General features: G+C 34.7%; 1 protein-coding gene across 2 annotated transcripts in view; it reads right to left on the bottom strand.

Annotated features, from left to right (window-relative positions):
- LOC306865668 (netrin receptor UNC5C-like) overlaps window positions 1-19,594 on the bottom strand; it is a 217,004-nt gene that overhangs the window by 30,817 nt on the left and 166,593 nt on the right. Inside the window, exon 8 of one of the 2 annotated variants that reach the window (XM_079410411.1) lies at window positions 12,558-12,617. The exons of the other annotated variant lie outside the window; for it this stretch is intronic. Within the exon in view, the coding sequence (XP_079266537.1) occupies window positions 12,558-12,617 (60 nt within the window). The remainder of the gene's footprint in view (window positions 1-12,557; window positions 12,618-19,594) is intronic. 2 annotated transcript variants of the gene reach the window in all.

Below are 19,594 nucleotides of genomic sequence, written 5' to 3'. Positions count from 1 at the left end.
TTTCCAGTAAAATGCATAAATATAATACTTCAAACTAAATAAATTTACTTGAAAAGCAACACTACATATTTTTTTTTAAAGAGGAGCGTTTCTTTAATACAAGTGTTTTTCGTCTTACTGCACCAATTTTTTTTTTCTTCACTTCAAGTATAAAAATATTAAAATAAGGGACACAATAAGTGAGAAATCTACCGGTGCAGTGAGACAAAACTGACTTATATTTAGGAAATGTCAGAAAGAAGTCTTAATATCTGATGCAGCGTTGCTTTCAAAGTGGACCTACTTATTTTAAAGATTTTTAGATATTTGAACTCTTTATTTTTAACTTAAAATAAGACAAGGAGAAATTTGGTGAAGGATTTACTTTGAAAAAAATAAAAAATAAATAAAAACACCTGCTAACAAATTTCACAAATAATTACAAAGAAACCGTAATAAACAACAGGGTTGATCAGGTTAAAAACATTAACTGAAATAAAATTTTATATATATATATATATATATATATATATATATATATATATATATATATATATATATATATATATATATATATATATATATATATATATATATATATATATATATATATATATATATATATATATATATGTGTGTGTGTGCGTGTGTGTTAGATTTTTTTAATAAGGTTATATATATAGTATTTTAAATACATATAAATAAATAGCTTTATTATTTATATATAAATATATAATATATTATATATAAATATCTATTTATTTATATGTATTTAAAAAACTAAATTTTCAAACTTAAATTAAATATTTAAGTTTGAAAATAAGTAAATATTAGCATTTTATTTTTTTATTTTTTATAAAAGTTTAACATATAAGTTTAACATAAAATAATTGTATTTGTAATTAATACTACCTTTTTATGTTAAAATATAACAGTATAATCACACTTTATTATTTTTTTCATTATTTTATTTAAAAAGAAAAATCTAACTAAATAAACTAAATTTGTTTTGTATAACCACAATAAATAATTATATGTATAACTCAATTAATATTTTTTTTCTCTCCGGGCAAGTAACTTTAATACTCTATTTACTTGTCCTTCGTGAGAACATTCCACATGAGAATGCTTAATGTCAAGCCCTGTATATATATATACTTGAACTGAACCTGACTTCTCATGTCAGTGGCCTTCCTTTGATTAAACATGCGTGTGTGTGTGTGGCTTGACACAGTGTGTTTACATGCCTGCAGCTGCTGCACTTTTAAAGGTAGCAGCAATCAATGTCACGATCAGCGCCGCATGGCCCCTCGTCGAGTTTAATCACTGTGACATTACAAATTAATCTCACTAATGTGAACGCTGCCCTCTAAAAGCAGACGCTCTGACCTGCGGCTCCTCTCCACCGTCTGCAACACAGGTCTGAAAACACAAAGAGCTTTACATCTGAACACGTGCGCTCTGAGAGCTGGGGAACAAATCCAACTGCGATTTTATTCCTTTAATTGCCTTTAATTTTAATTTTAGTTATGATTTAAAGTGCAATTCAAAAAAAAAGAAGAAAAAAAAAAAAAAAAAGCTCCAGGTTTGCTGTGCTTGTTTGTTTGACTAAAAACTTTATGATTATATATCAATGTGATTATAAATTATTATTATTACTATTATATAAAGATTTTTAAAACAAGAAATATTAAATTATTACTATTTTAAAAAGCATGTATTTAAAAAGAACAATTCTTTGTCTAAATATTATTACTAAATAAAATATTAAAAACAAAAAATATTATTATTGTGATATTTCACTGTGAAATAAAAAGCAAGTATTAAAAAAACAATAACATTATTATTATTATTATTATTAGTAGTAGTAGTATAAAGATAAGACAAAATAATAATTAAAATAATACAAAATAAGAAATATTAAAATATTACTATTGTTACTATTGTAATATTTCACTGTAAAGTTTAGTATGTAAGAAAAATAACAACAATTATTATTATTAAATAAAATATTAAACAGTAAGAAATCACTATTGTGATAATTTACTGTGAAATAAAAAGCAATTATAAAAAAGTATTTAAAAGAATTACAAAAAATATATAGTATAATATTATTATTTTTATTATTAGTACTACTACTACTAATATTGATTATTATATTATATAATGTTATATACAAATATTTGTCTACAAGTATTTAATAAACAAAATAAGGAATATTACTATTGCAATATTTAACTGTGAAATAAAAGTATTTAAGAAAAATAATTGCAACAATAATTTTATTTTAGAACACAACAGTAAAATTACAATGCTAATATTTACTTTAAAATAGTCATTTAGCAGATGCTTTTATCCAAAGCGACTTACAAATGATGACAATGGAGGCAATCAAAATCAACAAAAGAGCAATGATATGCAAGTGCTATAACAAGTCTCAGTTAGCTTAGCGCAGTACACGTAGCAAGGTTTTTCTTAAAAAAAATTATATAATAAATAAAAAGAAAACCGATATAATAGAAAAAGAATAGAGCAAGCTAGTGTTAGGTATTTTTTTTTTTTTTAAGAAAACAAGCATTAGTAAATGAATAGAGTGCATTTAATGTCTTCTAAGAATAGAATTAGAATAGAGTGCAGGAGTTAGAAGGTCAAATAAAGATGGAAGAGATGTGTTTTTAGCCGATTACTGAAGATGGCTAAGGACTCAGCTGCTGGGATTGAGTTGAGCAGGTCATTCCACCAGGAGGGAACATTTAATGTAAAAGTCTGTGAAAGTGATTTCATGCCTCTATAATAACAATAAAGCGACGTTTACTTGAAGAACGCAAGCTTCTAGAGGCACACAAGTCTGAAGTAATGAATTTAGGTAAAGGGGTGCAGAGCCAGTGGTGGTTTTGTAGGCAAACATTAATGCCTTGAATTTTATGCGAGCAGCTATTGGTAGCCAGTGCAAATTGATAAACAGAGGCGTGACGTGCGTTCTTTTTGGCTCATTAAAAAATTATCTGGCTGACGCGTTCTGGATTAATTGTAAAGGTTTGATAGAACTGTCTGGAAGACCTGCCAAGAGAGCATTGCAATAGTCCAGCCTGGACAGAACAAGAGCTTGAACAAGGAGATGTGAAGCATGTTACGAAAGAAAGGGCCTGATCTTCTTGATGTTGAATAAAGCAAATCTGCAGGACCGGGCAGTTTTAGCAATGTGGTCTGAGAAAGTCAGCTGATCATCAATCATAACTCCAAGGTTTCTGGCTGTTTTTGAAGGAGTTATAGTTGATGTGCCTAACTGGAAGGTGAAATTGTGATGAAATGATAGGTTTGATGGAACCACAAGCAGTTCTGTCTGGGCAAGATTGAGTTGAAGGTGATGGTCCTTCATCCAGCAAGAAATGTCTATCGTTGGATCATCAGGATGGAATGAGAGGTAGAGGTGAGTGTCATCAGCATAGCAGTGATATGAAAAGTCATGTTTCTGAATGACAGAACCTAGCGATGCCATGTAGACAGAGAAGAGAAGTGGTCCAAGAACTGAGCCCTGAGGCACCCCGGTAGTAAGCTGTTGCGACTTGGACACCTCACCTCTCCAAGATACCTTGAAGGACCTATCTGAGAGGTAAGACTCAAACCACTGGAGTGCGGTTCCTGATATTTGATATGATGCTGAGATATTTACTTGTATTTGTTTTCTCTTTTGAGGATAACAGCCTGTTTACAAGCACTTCTCATTACAAATTTGGACAGAATTGGCACGTTCCCGAATTATAAGTGACCCAAACTTTCTTCACAAAAACAGATGCTCAGCAGGAAGTTCACAGTCCATATAATGAACATAGACTGTTTCATACTGTCAAGATTTAAAAAACAACAATAAACAACTCCTTTTGTGGAAGAAGGGAGGTCTATGGGTTTGGAGCAATATGAGTGTGAATGAATGAATGATAATTTTCAGTTTTTCTGCCTGAAGATTCGCTCTAAACAAAGTCCTGGAAGAGGAGGATGGTGAAGTGGACCTGTTTTCTTACGGTCGTAAGCGTGAGAGGAACTGATCCTATCGATCTGTGTGATCTAAAAGAGCCTGTGGGACGGAGACACACTGGCTAACGGCCTTTGATTATCTGCCAGACTCTAAACCCAGAGGCGGCCCAGCGTTCTCACACGCTGGCACCCGCATCTCAAACACTACAGAGAGAGAGAGAGAGAGAGAGAGAGACAGACAGAGAGAGAGAGAGAGAGAGAGAGAGAGAGAGAGAGAGAGTGAGTAGCTCTTGAATCATGTATCAAAAACAACCAAAATCCACTTGATTATCCAATAATCCAACAAGAACTTAGTTGAAAACTGAAATCCCTCAAATGTAAGAAATCCTGTGGCCCTGACAACATAAAAAACGAGATGCTTAAAAACAGCTCTCCTAAACTTCAGATTGTACTACTCAAACTTAATTTCATTTTGAGTTCAGGCATTTTTCCTGAGGTCTGGAACACAGGACTCATCTCTCCTATCTTTAAAAGTGGAGACAAAACCGATCCTAATAACTACAGAGGGATATGTGTAACAAGTAATTTTGCTCTATAATCAACTCTCGGATTTCATCTTTCTTAAAGCAGCACAATGTCATCAGCAAATCTCAAATTGGCTTCCTCTATAAACATCGAACCACTGACCATATTCACACACTACACACATTAATAAATCAACATGTACACCTAAATAAAGGGAAAAATATTTGCATGCTTCATAGATTTTAATAAGGCTTTTGACTCCATTTGGCATAATGGATTGTTTTATAAAATCATTCAAAGTGGCATTGGGGGTAAAATATATGACTTAATTAAAAACATGTATAACCAAAATAAATGTGCAGTAAACATTGGACAGCAAAGGACAAACTATTTTTCTCAACAGCGAGGAGTGAGACAGGGCTGCTGCCTCAGCCCGACTTTATTTAATATATATATCAATGAACTGACAGATCTACTGGACCAATCAGACAGTCCAGGACTACAATTATTCGACACAGAAGTCAAATATTTACTGTATGCAGACGACTTGCTAATTCTATCTAAAACACCAGAAGGTCTCCAGAACAACCTTGACATTTTAACTAAATACTGCCTTGATTGGACCCTAGAAATCAACATCCAAAAAACTAAGATTATGATATTTCAGAAAAAAAAAACATATCTAGAACATAAACATATATTTACTTTAAACAACACCACACTTCAGCATGCTGTCATACTGCCTATTGCCCTGTATGGAAGCGAGATCTGGGGCCCAACGAGTAACTACAGCAATAAAGATTGGCACAAACACCCTTTAGAAGCTCTGCATGTAGAGTTCTGCAGAAGCATCCTTCATGTGCACAGAAACACACCTAATAACGCCTGCAGAGCGGAGTTAGGTCGTCTCCCCATAAATCTAATCATTAAAAAAAAAAAGAGTTTTAAAGTTCTGGATCCACTTAAACTCTAGTTCTGAAGATTCTCTTCATCTTAAAGCACTAAAAACACAAAAAATTAGTGCCCAAAAAAGTCATCTTTGTGTATTGGTGTCAGATCTGACTAACAAAGCACTCAATATCACCAACCCTGAAAAACCTGGAAGAATCAAAGAAATGATGAATGAAGAGACGGAGACACTGGAAAGAACAAACCAAAGACCAAAGTGGTCTCCAATGCTATCTGAAACTCAACAGAGAGTACAGTCTGGCTGATTATCTGATCTCAGTCAGGAATATAACTCACAGACATTTACTGATGAAGTACAGACTGAGTGACCACCAGCTGGCCATAGAAAGAGGACCACATAGAAAGACGTGGTTACCTAAAGAAGAGCGAATCTGTAACGAATGTAGATCTGGATCAGTTGAGACGGAGGAACACTTTCTCCTCCACTGTGACAAATACACGTCCTTAAGAGACGCACTGTACAGTCAAATACAGCAGATTATTCCTGAGTTCCAGTCACTTCATGAAAATGACAAATTAAGAATATTACTCGCTGAAGGACCTGCTTCCTCTTTGGTAGCACAACATATTTATAAATGCCACAAACTAAGAAGTACAGAGTGAACACATCTGCATTAGTAGTACCATTAATGTTTATACATATACATATATATATATATATATATATATATATATATATATATATATATATATATATATATATATATATATGCATGTATTTTACATGTATTTATTTTTTTACATGTGTTTATTTATGGATATATATTATATGTATTTTTGTTTTTTTATGCTGCTATGTACAATGCTTTGGCAATATGTACCCAAGTATGTCATGGCAATAAAGCAATATGAATTTAATTGAATTGCGAGAGCGCTGACCGGCCAGCAAACGCACAGATCTATTCCTGGTCAGCCGGGCGACACGGATACGCCCTCATTTCTCTTCAAACTGAAGGGTTTCTGTATTATTCATAAACTTCCACGATTTTGCTCCATGATGCTCAAATCTATTTCTGGTCAGTCGCCTGACTGCTTAAAGGATAAATTAAAATGAGAAATGTTTCCTTGGCAACTAACTGAAGAATATATATATATATATATATATATATATATATATATATATATATATATATATATATATATATATATATATAGATAGTATTTTAAATACATATAAATAAATAAAAATATAACAAACAACATTTAAATATTATATATTAAATACATATAATATTAATTTCATATTATTGGTATATAATATAACAAAATGTAATATAATAATAGTATAATAATGTATTAACACTGTGATATACATATATATATTAGGGCTGTCAGTCGATTAAAAATTTGAATCTAATTAATTACATGTGTCGTCGATTAATTAATCTACTTAATCGCAAAATAAATTTGACTGAAAATACCCACAAAAGATTATTTAAAGCTATTTTTGTGTTAAATGAGAAAGTATCAAGTAGACGGTGCTCAAATTGTAGCTTTAGAAATAAATATTTTAAAAAGAAATATCATAAAATTCATTACACACACATTTAGACTACAATGGCCTAACATAAACTAAGGAACAGAAAAGAAGATGATTTGAGAAGCATCTCAGTATTTTTTGTTCATACAATGAAACTCATTGGTAACCAAAACAGCTTTATTATCAACAATCTTCAAATACCTTTTATGTTCCACAAAAGAAAGGTTTGAAACGACATGAGGGTGAATAAATATGTTTTGGGTGAACTATCCCTTTATGTTTTTATTATTATTTTTAATGAAATGATACTCTAAATAAGAAACTAAAACTGCCAGCAGGTTCATTCGATTCAAAAACACACAATATTTTGTTGAAAATATAACACAATATCAACTTCTTATTTACTGAACTGTTGAAAATCACATTTAAACTCATGATATTTGGGACAAAATCAAATATATATATATATATATATATATATATATATATATATATAGTTTTTTTTTTCTTTTTGAGTATTTAGAGTAAATGCTATAACAACTTCTTTACAATAAGTTAAATTTTTGTCTTAAGTTTTATCTAAATGTCCTAAAAACAAGTAGGTTTCTTTCAGAAGCAACTATTAAATATTAGCAAATATTAAGACTTGTTTTTGACATTTCTTGAATAAGTCAGTTTTGTCTCGCTGCACCAGCAGATTTCTCACTTATTATGTCACTTATTTTTAACTTCTAAGTGAATCTACAAGTGCAGTAAGAGAAAATACACTCGTATTAAAGAAACATTCTTCTTTAAATAAAGTAAGTAGTGTTGCTTTTGGAGTAAATTTATTTTGTTTGGAGTATTATTTTTTGTTCCTGCTCAGTGGACATGGATACTCCCTCATTTCTCTTCTGTATTATTCATAAACTTCCACCATTACGTCCTCTATCCTTAACGAAGATATCAGGGTAAATAATGACTCTCTACAGGAGAGTAAAGCCGCTCATATTCCAGCCCGTACGGACTCGGAGAATAGAGCCGAGTGATGAAAGTCCTCCGATATCATCTGAGCGTTCAACTCTCCCGTCCGGTGCTCGCACTTTGATGATAAAGCGGCACACTCAGCGGGGCAAGCATTAAAATGTATCGCTGAGATTAATACGTTTCTTTGAACATGAGGGACTGTAGGTAGAGCGGTAGAGAGCGAGAGACAGAGAGAGGAAAACAGGGTGGAAATAAAAAGCATTATTGAGCGGTTACGCTGGAGAGACGGCCGAGAGACAGACACATTTCCTCAGCCGGCGATCACAGCAGCCATGTGTGAAAGAGATGCCCAGGGCTTCAGGACCAGAGAAGAGCCAAACACACACAGACACACAAATCCACACACTTTCTCACACACTCTCTCTCTCTCTCTCTCTCTCTCTCTCTCACACACACACGTTGGTTTTTGTGGTTTATGGGGACTCTCCATAGGCGTAATGGTTTTTTAGCAAATCGAGTTTTAACCTAATTCGGTTCTTTCAATTTTTCCATTTACCTCGGTTCTTTAACCTCACCTTATAGACGGTTTCAATGGCAACAACATAAACAAACGTTACTGCGCATGCACTCTTTTGTGGCCCTAACTTAACTTCTGATAGACATCCAAATAGATTAAATAACAACAGCTAAGTCCCTCTAGAGCAGATCATTTTTGATAACAAGCAAAATAAGTTTGTTGTGTAAATCAGACGGACTTATTGAAAATGCAAATTCATTCTCTGCCAGCAGGAGGTGCTTTAAAGCGGGAGAAATAGAGGTTTCCCCGGTAGTGGCTGTACACAAAGCAGTGCTGAGCTTACAGACGCTGCTTTATCAGGCATATAACATGCAAGATGAAATGAAAATGACATTGAGTCTTCCTTCAGAAATACAGTTATAAAAACACCCGCGCATCGTTTTGATTTTTAAACGTGCAGTACGTGCTCATGTTTATTCAACAAAGCCACAAATAAATAAATGTATGGGAAACACCTGAGACCAGCTTCATTACTCATCACTTTAACTTTAACCCTTTAGGCGCCAGTTTTGTTTTTTTGGACAAAATGCTGGATTTTGATATCAAGATTTCAAAAGCTTGTGGCTTGAAAGCGCTTAAAGATAGAGATCTACTGTAAATTAGAAAAATGTTTGGCATGACCGAAAGTTTATGTGGGGTGTAAATATACTCATCTAATTTATGAATTAGATGAAATATACTCATTCCAAATTATCAGAAAAGAGGAAACCAACAATAAACAGGAGAAAGCACTAAATTATTACTATATTACTATACTATATAGTAGTAAAACGCATGTGAACAGTAGCCTACTTTTTGATCAGTTCATCAGTAATATTCAGGAAATAATAGATATTGAATGGATGTTTGAACTTATTTGCATGTCTTTTTATCCTCATTCCAAATGATCAGGAAAACAGGAAATCAACAGTAAAACAGGAGAAAGTAGTAAATTATTCCTATATTACTGTGCCATAGTAAAATACATGTGCCTATTTTTTGATCAGTTGACCAGCTATCTGCCCAATCAGGTATCTATGTGACAGTCTATAGTTGTTGAGAGTATGGTAGCTCTCATTGCATGGCACAGCGCACAGACCGACCCCACACACCGCACCGCACCTGTACTGTCTGCCGGCCGGCGGGCCTTTGAGCACGCGATCAGAACAAACCACACAATCTGGCCGATCTTCAGAGAGCCACCCCCATCCCTGTTGGGCAAAGGGTCCAAAAGATCATTTGTTTGTGCTTTGTGAATACCAAGGTTATTATAGTTTTGAATTTTTTTATTTGTTTTATTTTAATATTGTTTTCAAATTTGTTATGAAATTCAGTTTAGTTTTTATTAATATTTTTGTTAGTTTTAGTTTAGTTTTTATTTTGTGAACACATTTTTATTTAGTTTTTATATAGTTTAGTTTTTAAAGTTTAGCAGTCAAAAGATCACTTCCAGAGCGAAGGCCAAAGAAAGACATAATTTAACCATAATTGAGGCAAACGTTTAGTGACAAAATGAACCCATGCTGAGATTGATAGATGGTAAAAGTATACAAATATACACCAAAGGAAGCAAGCCTTTTTACTAAATAAATCTACACAAGTTGCGCTTAATGTCATATCTAATGGTGTGTTGAGATATTTAATATGAAACTAAACGTAGCCTAATTTGGTTATATGTCTTTTTTCTTATTTAACCATAATCATGATATTGTAGCTGTCCTGTCCTGAGCACTTTTCCATGAACATCCGCGCATAAATCATTACTGGGACTAATGAAATTCAATAATAACGGCAATTGTAGGCCTATTTAAAGGCTCACATTCGAATGTGTTATTTTCTTTATTTATGAATAATTATGAGCGTGTGTATGATGTGATTTAGCCTATGCATATTTATTTGTTCGAATGTTTGGCAGTGATCACAAGATGCTAGGGCAAGTTTTGTATTGTTTACAGAAAGGTGCGTTCTCATCTTTTTTTTATCATGTTTCATGTCTGCTTTTCTTCAAAGCACCAACTTGCCTAATGTTGGTTTGATTGCTTGTGTTACATGAGAAAATGAATAAGTTTGCCTTCCTGATGTTGTAGATTAATGCGGATCCGGTTCGGGTCGCAACTCTCGGTCTTTATGTCAAACGGTTCTGGTCTGGTAGGCCTCAGAATTAAATGAGTGGTGCTGTGGGATAACGGGTCAGTGTTCTGTAAAGTACTGCTGGTGCATGTTTACCAAACAGGACCCGTACAGGACTCTGCTTTAAACTGCTTTGTGTCTCTCCGTCAGAGATGCGCATTTACAGGTATTTCCCTAAACCACCACACAACTTGAATATTTTTCAGCCAAGGGGTAACCTTGGTGAATACTCTCGCCTTGCGTGGCGGCACCATTGCGCAAACAAAGATGTACCGGGAGAAGCGTGACCATTAGACGGCTGATTGTCATTTCCAAAAGGCAAATATTCCCCTTCAGAGTCAGAATCGGCGAAGAACATTTGCAACACATCCTCACGGTACAACTTTTTACTAGCCATTTGACGATTTTCTCTCAAAAACGCTATGAATTGAACTGCTTCCGCATCAATGACACGATAGCTCACTTGCTCTGCTATTTCCTCAAAAAAATTTGGTCTAGAATCGAAGTAGTACATGTCTGCCATTTAGTGGTAGGGAAAACAAATGAGATATTACACCATATTAGGAACTACAGTCTATTTCATGAAGTATGACGTCTTGTTGCAATTTTGCGACTTTGGCGCTTAGAGGGTTAACTGCATTTGTAGCAGGCGCCACTAGCCAGAATGATAAACAAATACAGACCGAAGTTAACTTCGGACCAGGTGCGTGCACCCGATGAAGCCGTCTATTTAGCCTCTATACTGTCTGTTTCCGTACTTCGAAGCAACAGATCACTCAGAAATGAACATTTTTGTTTCAAACATTCCTTTAAACCCGTATGACTTTATAGAGGAAACATATTTTGAAGATCACTGACTTTCAGTGCATGAACAAAAACACTGAGACGTTTGTGTTTGGAATGACATGAGGGTGAGAAAATTATGACAGAATTTCATTTTTGGGTGGATTATCACTTTAAATGTTTGGTATGAAGGGTTAATTTTGTAAATAAACAGCTGTGTGCAGCTTAAACCAGTCTACGGTGGTTTTCTGAGTTTATCTGGTCTAAGCTATTCTCCCAGGCTTGATACAAGCACAAGAATAGTCTAAAACCAGCTAAACGGAACAAAGCACCATACAGTAGACAGTCTAAAGTGGTTTACTGGTCTGAACTTTTATCCCAGGCTTGAGACAAGTACAAAACCCCTCTAAAAGCATTAAAGAGAATGGATGAGAAAACTACATTACACTAGACAGTCTAAGTGGGTTTTGCTGGTTTAGATGGTCTCCCAGGCTTGATACAATCCCAAACTCCTTCTAAAACCAGCTAAAAAGATCAGACCATGTGAACAAACCTGGAAAGTCTAAGGTGTTTTGGTCACGTATTTTACTGGTCTCAGCTGGTTTAAATGTTCTCCCAGGCTTGATGCAAATCCAAAACCCTTCTAAAACCAGCAAAACAGATCCGACTGGGTGACTGAATGATTGTAGACTAGACAGTATAATGATTTAGACATGTATTCTAGTTTGGTCACCCAGTCTGGTTTGTTTTCTGGTTTTAAGCCTAGGTGACCATCTAATCTAGATAAGACTGTCAAATCACCTTAGACTGTCTAGTTTTGGTTACATTTTCTGGTATGTTTTGCTGGTCTCAGCTGTTCTAAGCTGGTTAAGCTGGTCACCCAAGCTTAGATACAAGCCCAAAACCCTTCTAAAACCAGCAAAACAGACCAGGCTATGTGACCAAACCACCTTAGACGGTCTAGTCTGGTCTGTTTAGCTGGTTTTAGAAGGGTTTTTGGGTTTGAATCAAGATTTGGAGAAACTTTTGGTCTAAGTCAGTTTAGAGACTAGACAATCTTAGACTAGTTGAAGCTGTTTTTTCAGACTCTTGAGAAGGAAGATGAGATGGTATAAAAAGAGAAAAAGAATAAGGAGGAACTGAGGAAGGTTTGGAGATGCATGCAAACAGAAATCAATGAAATGAAGGACTCACATGGATGTGGCAGAAAACTGCTCTTGTCTGTGGGTTCGGAGGACTTCTGATATAAGGAACCTTCAGGAGAGAGGGAGGGATGGAGGGTGAGGGATGGAAATCAAATTCAACACAATCGGATTGAACAAAATCAAACAAGCCAACAAAGACATGAGCGATGAGGGCAGCCACGGACGATTCTTCTCCATTTGGTGTCACTTTTAGCCTCTCCTGGACTCTTCCTGCAGACAAACGATGCAGGAGCAAACGTCGCTATCCGTCAGCCACGTTTTAGTGCTTCATTAGGACTAACGAGCCAGCGGGATGGATGTTTTAAGCTAATAAACAGTCCTGGAGTCAATGAGTCAAAAGCACTCGCAGCTTCCCATCTGACACGTAGACACGAGAAATAAGTTGCACTCTGAGAGCTGGACGCTATTAGAGAAGAGCCGCCCGCTAAATGTAGCATGCGCTACGGCCCTAAATCACACCCGCACTGACTCCAGGAGCCCCGACGGGGCCGGAGACTCCAGCGTATCTGCATATCGAGAGAGCTGCATTTCCATCAAACGCTTCGGTGCTGCTGCTTTCTTTCCTGCACTTTCTACTGAAGAAGGAAGTTGAGTGAAATTGCATGAATGAAAAGACACCAAAGTACTAGAGCTGCACGATTCTGGATAAATTGAGAATCACAATTTTTTAAAATCTCAAATAGAGATCATGATTCTCCCATGATTCTGAACTAAACAAAATGTGCGACAAAATATTATTGCCGCACACTATTTTGAATGAATTATGTAAGGGATAATCAATAGTTTTCCGTGCATTAAAGGATTTTAAATGCACGGCAAACCGTTGATTATCCCGCTTATTCCATGATCATTTGCCAAGTTATAGACAAGTTAAAACTAGTATTGTTCTTTGCAGCACAATATTTGTCCGAATGGGTAAAATTGACAGGTATTTTATCTAGTATCTAGGCTATTTTAATAATACAAATCGCAGGGAAGCATTGGCAACAAGTTTATGTGTGTGGGTTAGTGTGCATCAATTAAAGCAGTGCATTAATATGAAACCTGTGCATTAAACGGTTTTACTGCATACCTGCCAGCCAATCAGAATCCAGTATTCAGACAGACCATGGTATAATAAACATTTTAATATATATGTTTTTAAAATGTAATATATTTAATACACCAATTCATGAAAATGTGGTTTGCATGAATGATTCAATGACTCATAAACACTTCACTTGTTTCATTACTGGATGAATCAGCGTTTTTGAACAAATCTCTTGAATGAATGATTCAAGGACATATACATTTTTTAACAGTCACTTGTCGCCCCCCTAGTGGAGAAACGATGCAATCGACACAAACGTTATTCAAACGTTTGATCGCTACCATAGACATCAGTGTTTATATCTGAACTATAAACTTTCATTCCAGTATTTCTGTGATCATATGAATGACTGTAAGACAGAAATAATACAGTGTAGTTGAAAAGACTGTTTGTGAAGCTGTTTCTTACCTAAACATGCTAACTGTCTGCTCTCTCTGTCAGCGGCAGCGTGAACACAGATCTCAATGTACCAGTATGATTTTTTTTCAAAGGTTTAAAAGACACAAGCAAATCGTTGTCAATTAAAAATGGGATCACATGGGTGTTTGAATCTAAATCGTGATCTTTTAACAATTAATCGTGCAGCTCTATGCCTCAGACACATCTGGATGTAGAAAAGGTGAGACAATGAAGCCTCAGACGGGTAGATACGTCGATGGACAGGGAAATCAATGTGCTGATGGATGGAGCGTTTATGTGCATGTGATCAGACGAGGCAGAGAGAAACACAGACGCGTGACCTTTGACCCGTCTGCTGTGTGTCTGCCTGAAATGAACCTATGAATCTCACAAACACGTCACATTACAGCCCAAAATTAAAGATAAAAAAAGAAAGAAATTCAATTTACATAAACATAATGAAAACTGATAGAGGACCACTAGGACATTATTTCCATGTCAATTAAACTGCTCATTTTTTATTTTATTTAAATAATGTAATTTAAATAATTTATTTACAAAAAAATTGAAAAATTAAAATGAAAATTAGATAATGTATAAATACAAAACAATACAAAATGTATTATTATTATTATTTATTTATTTCTTTGGTTGATTTGCATTACACTAATGAGAAAGGGAAACTGCCATGAAAATAATGTCACTATACAAAAATATTAATTTAATTCATATATTCATTCATTTTTATTTTTGCAAGTCCAATATAAAATAAAATTATGTATAAATACTAACAAAACAACAAACAAATAATTTATTTATTTGTTAGGGGTCAAGCACCGAAGGTGCAGGCACCTATTGCTATTGTTAGCGTTCTTATTCTTCCGCCGAAAGTCAATGGCAGCCCATAGAACCGATTGCGGGAAAGTTGTAAAATTTGGCACACTGATAGATGATAGTGCCAATAGAAACCACAGCAAATTTGGAGTCTCTAACTCAAACTCTTTAGCGCCACCACTTGTCCAAAAATTCAATTTTGAAATGCTAATAACTTTTGAACCGTAAGCCACAAAATGAAAATAATTTTTCCTCTGAATCCCTGGCTCAAGCCAAGTCGAATGAAGTCCAAAATTCAAAAATCGGAAGGTTTAGTTTTTTCGCTATCTTCAATTGTTCGTAAAACCTACTTTGTTGAACTCTTCCTAGACGATTCGTCCGATTCTCACCAAAATTGCCTCAGATCATTTACACACCATGGAGGCAAAAAGTTATGGAATTCAAGTCGATTCGTCCAAGCGTTCTCGAATACCACACTAACGAATTCGCCGAAAAGCACGCAAAAATGGATCTGAGGCTATATCTCCGTAAGGGTTTGGCGTATTGACACGAAACTTTGTGTATGTTATAACAAGCATGACCTGAGGCTACGTGCAGTGTTTCGGCGCTGTGCCACCTAGGTATCAGAAGATATGAAAAATGCATATTTTTGCTTATAACTTGTGAATGATTTGGCCAAAAATCACAAAAATCATCCTCTCATTGTATTCGGAGCATCATGCCGAGTCCAACCATATCCAATTTTCCCATGTCAGCCATTTTGGGCGTCGGCCATGTTGAATTTTGTAGTAAAATGCAATATTTTATGAACGAATTAACGTATCGTTACGAAATTTGGTATGGGTCATCAGCACGATGCCCTGAAGGAGCCTGAGAAGTGTCGAAGCAGCACCACCAAGTGGTAAAATCACATTTTCACATGCTTATAACTTTGGGTGGGGTTGAATTATTTTCACAGGAGTCACCTTTTTAGACTTCTGAATCGTTGCCGAGTCCATCGATACCAAACTTCCCAGGTTTAGCCTTAAGGGTTGTGCTACGTTGCATTGTAGCGCTTAAAAAACATCTGGCAATATCTTAGAAACCGTTTCTCCGATTGACACGAAACCACCGTAGGAAGTTCGAAAACTTAGCGTCCCGGCTATACAACAATGCCCAATTGCCAAATTTTTATTGTAAGTGGCACAAAAATGCAAACAAACTCAACAGTCAGTAATTTTTCATCTACTTACACACGTATATGTCTATAACTCCAAATCAAAATGAGATATTTTCACCAAATTTGACACGCATATGTATGGGCACACTCAAAAATTTGGTGGGATTGTGCCTCTTGGTGGCGCTATAATTGAACAAAACATGAAATTGCCATTGACTATAATGGAGTTTTATGATATAAAATGCTATATTTTACGAATGCATTGGTGTACCATTCCGAAACTTTATATGTACCATGGAGACCATGACCTGAAAGTACTCAAAATGTTTTCACCTTGTGGTCAAAAGTTATAATGAAATGTCAAATAAATGCTTATATCTTTCTGTGAATTTTGGCTATTGTAATGAGACTGATATTTATAGATTCCTTGGGTCATGCTGAGAACAGTGATACCAATGCTGCCGTAGTCAGCCAAACTTCCTCTCTGCCCTTTTGATTTTCTTTAAAAACCTACTTTTTCAAACTCCTCCTAGACCGTTGGTCCGATTTTCACAAAAATCGAATCATATCATCTTCAGACCATGCTGACAAAAAGTTGTGGATTTTGTGTTGATAGACAAGAGTTTTCACATACCACAACAATGAATTTGAGTTATGATGCCAATATGACACTTGAGGCCGTATCTCTGCAATGCTTTGGCATACTGACACCAATCTTTGTGTGTGCCTCTGTCAACACAGAACACACCACATCGATTTGATGACGGTGCCACCTGTTGGTCAAAGGTGAAAAGTCATTCCATCATATTACTAGTAGTTTTAAATTATTTATCAGCGATTTGGACTATAATAATCTTAAAATGGCTTCAATTACTCATTGCTGCAGTTGGTTTCATGCTTTCTTCCATAGTGCTTGGCCCGATAATTGCTGCTTGCAGCTATATTTATTATTATTTCTGTATTACACTAATGAGAAATTGGGAGGAAGTCAAGTAAATAATGTCAGAATGCAACAATATAATATCATTTTGCATGTTCAGGTCACGTTACAACCCAAAATGAAGACATAAAAAGAAATGTATATTTTACATAAACAATGAAACCTGATTACTTCCATGTCAAATTCAGCTTGTGTTTTTATTTAAATAAATAAATGCAATACAAAAAGAAAACTCTTGATCTATAAATATTTACAAAACCTAATTAAAAATAATCCATCATTGTGTGTTGTTGGTTTTTTTTTGGCACTACAGTAATGAGAATTTTTTTGGGGGGCCTAAATGTCACAAAAGCATAAATATAAATCTAAGCTGGTCTTCACAAGACCAAAACCACCCTTCAGAAACCAGCTAAACAAACCAGACTGGGTGACAAAAACCACCACAGACTGTCTAAACTCTAGTCTAAACTGGTTTGGTCACAGAGTCTGGTGGTTTAGTTTGGTTTGCACAGGCTTGATGCAAACCCCAAATCCCTTAAAAACCGCCAAAATAAACCAGACTAGGCAAACCAAACCAGCTTAGACCAGCAAAACAGATGCTCAATTCAATTAAAACTCAACAGATTAAACTGTATATGCTAAATATAAGGAATATATTCTGCTGGTGTACTCTGATACATACTGAATGATGTCCATAGGAATTTACTGTGTTATTTACATGCTACTCAAAGAAAACCACTGTGTTTTGTATCCGTGTTTACTGTCTCTTCATATAAAGTATAAAGGTGAGGGCATCGCAGCAAGTATTAGGTTTCATGCTGCAAAAATTTGCACGAGATCCAGTTTCTGGAAGAAAAAGCCGGCGTTTGCCCTTGTGCTTGTCATGCCCTTTCTGCAGATCGATATGTCAAGAAAATGTCATCTGTCTGTGTGTTAAGCAAGCAAAGCCCCGAAAAGCAACATCATAACAAAGCAAGACACAAACGGAGCAGACGAGCGATCGAGCGCACGATTCACAGCTACAGTGCCAAAGGTTAAAACTATAGAGAGAAACGCTTCAAATTCAATCTGCACTGCAGCCGAAACACAATTTGAGCACTTTACCAACTCAAAAAGCAAATCACTTTCTAACGCCGACTGGAAGATGCCATTAGCGCATAGGAAAAGTCCCATAAACGCTTCCTAACGGCATGAACCCGCGCTCCTGCTGGACGAGCAGAGTTCACATATCAAGTGTAATTCACGTCCAATGATATTTGCAATAATGTGAGCTTTCAGATAATGTGGATTTCTGCTAAACGGCTGAAGCTGTCATTAGCATGCACATAAGTGGTTTCACCCTTTTAGCAGGAGAAAGGGAAAAAAAATCAATCAGGGGAAGTGAGCCTAAATCTATAACGTTATGGGTTTTATATTCCTCGCAAACTGGCCATCAATCTGTGCAGGACTAATGCTCCACAATGCATTTCACTGAGAGAATAGGAAGATTCAAATGGCAGAGAAATGACTTCAATATCTGAGATCACAGCCATTCCTGAAAGCTCAGTTAACAACTCAGCCAACACACCGTGGTAATATACTACGCTTTAGGACACAGACCAGAGCCAAACCTTAGAAACCAGAACCTTCATCTTATAAAACTGATGAAAGAAGTCTAAAAGCAGCTGTTTTCAATACTGACATTAAGACATGTTTCTTGAGCAGCCGATATAATTTATTCATAAAATATATATTTACAAATACCCAAAAAACGATTGAAAAATAGTTTAAATGCAAAACATTTATTCATTTATCAAAATCATTTATTTAGCCTTTTATTTAAAATTTCTTATAATTAATTTTATTTATATTTGATAAATATAGTTACACTAATGATGATTGATAATGATTGTCACAATGCTAAATAATCGTATATTATTTTAATAATAATACACTTTTCTAGTACCCAAAGTGCTACAAACAATTAGAAATATAACAAATAAAATAAAACAAATAAATTAATAAATACAATAAAATAAAATATAAGCATCTCAATGTAAGCAATTTTAAAAGATAGGGTTTTCTTTATAAATATAAAAAATAAACAAAAACTTATGAAGAAACATTGTCTAAACAAGTCTAAAAACAACGGTTTTAAATTTGAATAATAATAAGAAATATTTATTGAGTAGCAAAATCAGTTAATATAATTTATGCAAAAATATCTATTTAAAAAAATGCTTAAAGCAACTAAAGTAATAATTAAAATTGATTATATATGTATTAAAATGCAAAAATTAATATTATCACGTTGTCTCATTACACTAATGATCATTTTGGGGGAAATGTGATAAATAGCCAGAATGCAAAATAATCATATCTAAATTATAATCAGAAATAAATTAATCAGAAATAAATTACAGATTAACAGATATCCACATAGAAAACAGATATTTTACATTGTAATAATATTTCACAATTTTACTGTTTTTAGTGCAATTTTAATCAATAATCAGTCTTCGTGAGCCCAAGAGACTTCTTTCAAAAACATATATATTTTTTAATTATTCCAAACTTGAAGTATATGATTGTAATCAATCCACACCATTCTACATTCTAAAGTAC

The sequence above is a fragment of the Barbus barbus genome (assembly GCF_936440315.1).
Source record: "Barbus barbus genome assembly, chromosome: 47".
Taxonomy (NCBI): Eukaryota; Metazoa; Chordata; class Actinopteri; order Cypriniformes; family Cyprinidae; genus Barbus; species Barbus barbus.
This window is presented reverse-complemented; position numbering and strand designations above follow the sequence as displayed.